Source organism: Quercus lobata, chromosome 11 (assembly GCF_001633185.2).
Source record: "Quercus lobata isolate SW786 chromosome 11, ValleyOak3.0 Primary Assembly, whole genome shotgun sequence".
In the NCBI taxonomy this organism is placed as follows: domain Eukaryota; kingdom Viridiplantae; phylum Streptophyta; class Magnoliopsida; order Fagales; family Fagaceae; genus Quercus; species Quercus lobata.
The window spans coordinates 3,122,890-3,128,451 of NC_044914.1; the positions used below are offsets into that span (position 1 = coordinate 3,122,890).

The window sequence follows — 5,562 nt, forward strand, 5'->3', positions numbered from 1 at the left end:
CACTTAATGCCTCCATTTGCATCCTAAATCAAAATACAAGAATAATGATTACATTTAGGTACCAAATAAATATAAAAGACTAAACATTAAGGGAGAAAAATATGACAATTTGCATTCTCATCAATCCCTCTAGCCATAAAGGAACTCAAGGTTAAGGCCTACAAAATTTTACATCATGCCCACAACTAGTCAAATGGGGTAAATCAGAACCCAACAGGTACAACTTTTCCCTCTTTGTAACAATTTGGGTTTTGAAATTTTTTTTTGGGTATTTTAATCAAGACTCTAATTCATTCTTATCTTGAATTCATTGTTATCATAAAGTAAGTGTATCTCTAAAAAAAAAAAAAAAACATACGGCTTCCCGTAAGTCAGTTTTTTTTTTTTTTTTTAATGTAAACCAAAAATAAATAAATAAATAAAAATCTAATAACAATCTAGCTAATAACGTTAACTATTTTTTTGGGATAAAGTATTTAAAAAAAAAAAAACTAATATGTAGTTAACCTAAACTCTTGATTAGGTAATTTCAAGGAGTTTAGAGTATTTGATTTTTACTTGGACTCATTTTGTAGGTGGAGTATGTATATATATACACCATTTGTTGGTGTAGTTTTTCATTCTCCAACTTATTGTACAGTTTTATTTATTTATTTAGGCTTCCATTTTCTACCTACAATCATGCAAGTATGTATTTTTTATTCTAATTTTTTATTATAATCAATTAAATACATTTTATGTATTTGTTGCCTTTTGTTTAAGCTAATTTCCTTAGGGGGGTAATTTCCTTATGTTTGATCTAATTCATATTTTAATGGTTTGATCCAATTTTGTATTAAGGTGATATCATTTTATATTTGATTGATGTTATAGCAATCTATTCCTTTCGTTATAATAATTACTTATTTGGTTATAATAATTATATATATTCTACAACTTTTAACATAAAACCGTGCCACGCACGGGCCTTTAACTAGTTTTTATAAGAATTTCTTAACAAAAGTTTAGCCATAGTTAGGTAAAAAAGTAATTAGTAAATTTAGAATAAAAAATGAAAAATTTATCAAGCACCAAAACACTTGCCAGAGCAAATCTCTCCATAATTGGTTGAAAAAAGAAGAAATAATAATAAACAAAATTCACACTTAATATTTTAAAATATACTTTAATTAAAAATTAAAAATAATAAATTTAATTACGAAATAAGATAATTTTATAAACTTTTCTTGTCATTAAGCAAATAATGTTAGTGCACATCATTTTTAATATTAGGTTAATAAATTTGCTTCAATTGTATGTTAAGGAGGAAAAGTTTTTTTTTTCTCTTCAAGTTTGGGATAGAGTGTCATTTTTTCAAACCTTAAGGGAGGAGAATATAATTACCCCTAAAAAAAAAAAATTATTATTAATACAATGTATTTGAGTACAAGGAGGGTAGATTAGAAAAGGAGAGAGGATCTATAACCATTTTTTGTCTAAAGTCTAAGCCATTAAGTTAGGAAGATTATAGAGAGGAATCAGTTCTATCCAATTGAACATAGCTATCCATTGGGCCAAAACATCGTAGGGAAATTACCCTCCCTTAACACAAAAGAAAAATAACAATATTCAAAAGTACTAATAAGCTCCTTTGAATCTATAGTGTCGGACCAATATTGATTATTTTTTATCATTAGAATCATCAATTAACTTTTGATGTAGATGAGATCTAAAAAAAAGCACAAAAATTCTTCTGTTTTTTTGGTTAAGTGTAGTGTAAAATTTTTAAAATAATTTATTAAAGAAATTAATTTTAATTTTCAAAAATATTAGAGTTAAGTGATGTTATTTGGTTTTCCTTGTAAAGAGAATTAGTTTGTAAGTTGTGCTTTCGTATAAAAACATTCAATAGTAGTGATGATGACTAGTCTTACTTAAATTATTAAGGTGATCGTTTCAACTTCAATTATAAGCATTCTGATGGATCACTTGACACCAAAATGTTAAGAAAAATAAATTGAACATGTGGTGTAAAATTTGAAACCAATATTAAATAGACAACAATTACTCTACTCCAAGCTTCAAAATAGAGAAGAACAAAGTAACAGAAGAAAAAAAAAATGGCAAGAAGAAGGAAGATTTAAGATTTAGAGGAACTACTATTTAGGTATTCGTCTTAATTTGAGTTTTTACTTTACCATTTGTTTTGGAAAATCATATAATCTAGGGTTTTGATTCGCTATTTTTCTTCCTGTATTTTATCAAAATCTTGGAAAAATTGCACTGACAACCCTGACGTTTTCTGTTATTACACTCCCCTCCCCTCTATTTTAGAATAAGATGCCCACTTCCTTTAAATAGCTAGAAAAATGTTCTAAAAAATTCCCCAAAAAAGGCTCTAAATTAAAAAAATCCAAATTTCCTATTAAAGGCGTTGTAGACAAAAATTTAAGTGGAGGATAAAATATGAAATTCTAAATTCTAAAGGTCCCAACGCTTTTACAATTTGGTGATGTTGGAGAGGTAGTCAATTGGGAAGTATGGTGATTCAACATGGAAAACTTGGAAATTAAGTTGCACATGAGATATCTAACAATACAGAGATGATCTTGATGTACAATCATTGTAGTGCCTAGATAATCAACTCAATTTTATGTAAGTAACAACTTTTATGATTACTCATGCATGGTTCGTGGTGAATTTGTTTTGGATACAAAAAGTGGGTTTGGCTCAGTTCTTTTTACTTTTGCGAACTTACCCTTTGTCCTTCTAAACATTAATTTAATTCAAAAAAAATATTATTGGAAACTTATGACGTAAATTTTCTAAAATATCCCATTATTATATAGCTACTATCATCAATAGCAATTGATATTGCTTTATTCCATTGGCCATTTAAGAAGAATATGAAACATGTGTAAAATATTTACAATTGCGGAACAAATGGAAAATATGCTTAATATGTGATTATACTGAACGTCACAGCAATATCTAATTGAGGTTTAGTTGTTTATTTATTCTTCCGTTGTCATACTGTTTAAACATATAAACAACGATTTTATTTGATAATAATTATACCAAAAATTAATTAATATCTGACAATGGAGAGTAATAATTATAAAACAGAAATTACAAATTCAAATCATAATACCTTTATAAAAAATAAATAAATTGTTACTTTCAAATACAACAATTAAGGAAAAAACTCGCTTTTGCCCCTTTTAAAAAAAACAATCCAGCATTTTGCCCTCTTTTCCAAATTAATTAGGGAAATGTCCCTCTTTTGAAACTCGATTTTCTCAAAATCGAGTTAAGCCCTATAGTGACGTTTTCAAGAATCCTATAGTGACGTTTTAAGGACCTATAGTGGCGTTTTGTAATCCGATTTCCATGAAGTCAAGTTATAGGTAAAAAAAAAAAAAAAAATTGCATGTAACTCGACTTCATGGAGATCGGATTACAAAACGCCACTATAAGTCCTTAAAACGTCACTAGAGGCTCCTTAAAATGCCACTATAGGGCCCTAGAATTTTTTTTTTTTTTTTTTTTATAACTCGATTTTGAGAAAATCGAGTTTTAAAATTGAGGCATTTTCCTAATTAGTTTGAGAAAGGGGACAAAATGCTAGATTTTTTTTTGAAGTGCATTTGCCCATTTTCTCCCAACAATTAAAAATGCCAAACTTTATTGGAACTGTGTAATGGTTCATCATTACACTAGATTTTTTGTTGAAGATAATTAATCACACTTTTGTCGAGTTGGAATGCCTTGGCGAGAACATAAGGATTGATAGGAGGATTAGATCCAAAAGTTGCATTTGCTATTGTGATAAGCCCAGGATTTTGGCTATCGAGACTAGAAAATGCAACGGAATTGGTCTCTCCTATATTGAACTGAAAGTGGATGAGACCCATTGGAAATACAAAAATGTCTCCCTTGTTCAAAACTTTGGTGAAGAGCCGATTATCAGGATTAGATGTGACAAAGCCAACTAGAAGTGTACCCTCTATGACTGTCAAAAGCTCAGTGGCACGAGGGTGAATGTGGGGAGGATTTAGGCCATATGGTGCATAGTCAACACGAGCCAACGCTATCCCTAGAGTGTTGAGGCCAGGAAACATGTCCATGTTTACTAGAGTGACATTTGACCCAAGTTGATTAAGGGTGTTTCTAGGAACATCAAGCCCCATGAAGATAAAGTCGTCAACTGTAGTAAGCTTTGGGTTCTTACAAAACTTTCCATTCACAAACACTGCAAAAGAAAAGATTGTTAATATCACAAATGTGAGGCTTCAATGATAAAGGATGATAACATGTCATGCATGTACGTTAAAAAAAATATTAAATTAAATCCCATGTAGATATTATATATCGCTTCTAAGAATAATTCCATTAATTTTTTAGATTCCCAATATCAGAAAGTTTTCATTAATGTGTAGAATCTAAACGAGAAAAATAAATCCAAATAGCTTGAAACGACTCCAAGAAGTCGTTTCAAATAGATAGAGTAGGTACATACCAGCAGAGTTGGGATTGTTAACTGCAACACAAAAGTCTTGCAATGGACTAGGGTCAGGGCGGTGCCACCTTAAGGCCAAGGTGATCCCAGGACCTGACCTGAATTTTTTTTCTTATATATAATAATTTAAAATTTTTTATTTGTCTACCCTTCAAAAAAATTTTGGAAACACGTTTTTTTTTATGCCAATAAAATTAAATTTTGCTCCATAATTTGTTCTACATTATGTGGATGAATAATTGCTTGGTTGTGTATATTGAAAGAGATGTAGTTTGTAGAATTGATAATGACACTATCATGCATTGATTTCAAAATATGAAACTTGTAGAAGGCAATTGTAGACTTTATGTGTTTGCGTGTTTTTTTTTTATTGTTGTTGTTGTCAATATATGAATTTCTCTTTTTATTAGATTGTATAATTTATGCTTTTTAAAGAATACCCTGCAAAAAATTCTTGGAGCCGCCACTGCTAGGATCATGAGCAGAGGCAAGAGAGGATGCCAAAGCCAATAGCGCAACAGTTAGAAGGCAAGTAAAAAGTTTCTTCATATTTGAGGCTGTATGCTTGGTTTATTTTTGCTGAATGCTTGGTTGAGGTGTGAATGATATTGCAGATCAGAACATGTCTATTTACAGAGAGGAGTCACCGAATTGGTCTATGTATTTTCTCGCAAATAACATATAAGACTAGGTAAATTTAAACGGTTATGATATTTTTTATGTAATGCGTGAACCATTTCTTTACAACTACTACTAGCCCATGTTAACCAATTTAATTGGAGCACTTCATTGTCATTGTTCAGGGTAATGTTTCTTTGACTAATTATCACACATGTTTTATTGAAAAGGTCAAATACTAATAATTAAACCTTACGTACAACGATACTTCATTTAAACTTGAAATGATTGAAGCGCATATGTGCCAGAAGGGAAGGCTAAGTCTCAGACGTCCTTGGCATATAGTAGCAAGCGACCTGCTGAGATAAATCTACTTGATCACTTGTATACCTCGTCTAGGAGAGACAGAGTTAGAGTCTATTTGAAATTCGTTTATTTTGCTAAAA

The 5,562-nt window shown here is 30.2% G+C and overlaps 1 protein-coding gene across 1 annotated transcript; it reads right to left on the bottom strand.

The window, feature by feature from the left end:
* Positions 1 to 3,695: 3,695 nt before the first annotated feature.
* Positions 3,696 to 5,047, bottom strand: LOC115968504 (germin-like protein subfamily 1 member 7). The gene is made up of 3 exons (XM_031087912.1): positions 4,977 to 5,047; positions 4,499 to 4,554; positions 3,696 to 4,231 (listed from the first exon to the last, which is right to left on the bottom strand). Exons 1-3 carry the CDS (start codon positions 5,045 to 5,047, stop codon positions 3,696 to 3,698), a joined length of 663 nt encoding a protein of 220 aa, XP_030943772.1.
* Positions 5,048 to 5,562: the final 515 nt, after the last annotated feature.

Bases quoted from the DNA above. Each gene is read 5' to 3' on its own strand.
- LOC115968504 (XM_031087912.1), bottom strand. From the start codon at position 5,047: ATGAAGAAACTTTTTACTTGCCTTCTAACTGTTGCGCTATTGGCTTTG. The intron at 4,555-4,976 runs TGATCCTAGCAG...GTGGCACCGCCC, and splicing joins TCCTCTCTTGCCTCTGCTCA to TGACCCTAGTCCATTGCAAG. The intron at 4,232-4,498 runs GTATGTACCTAC...TTTCTTTTGCAG, and splicing joins TAACAATCCCAACTCTGCTG to TGTTTGTGAATGGAAAGTTT.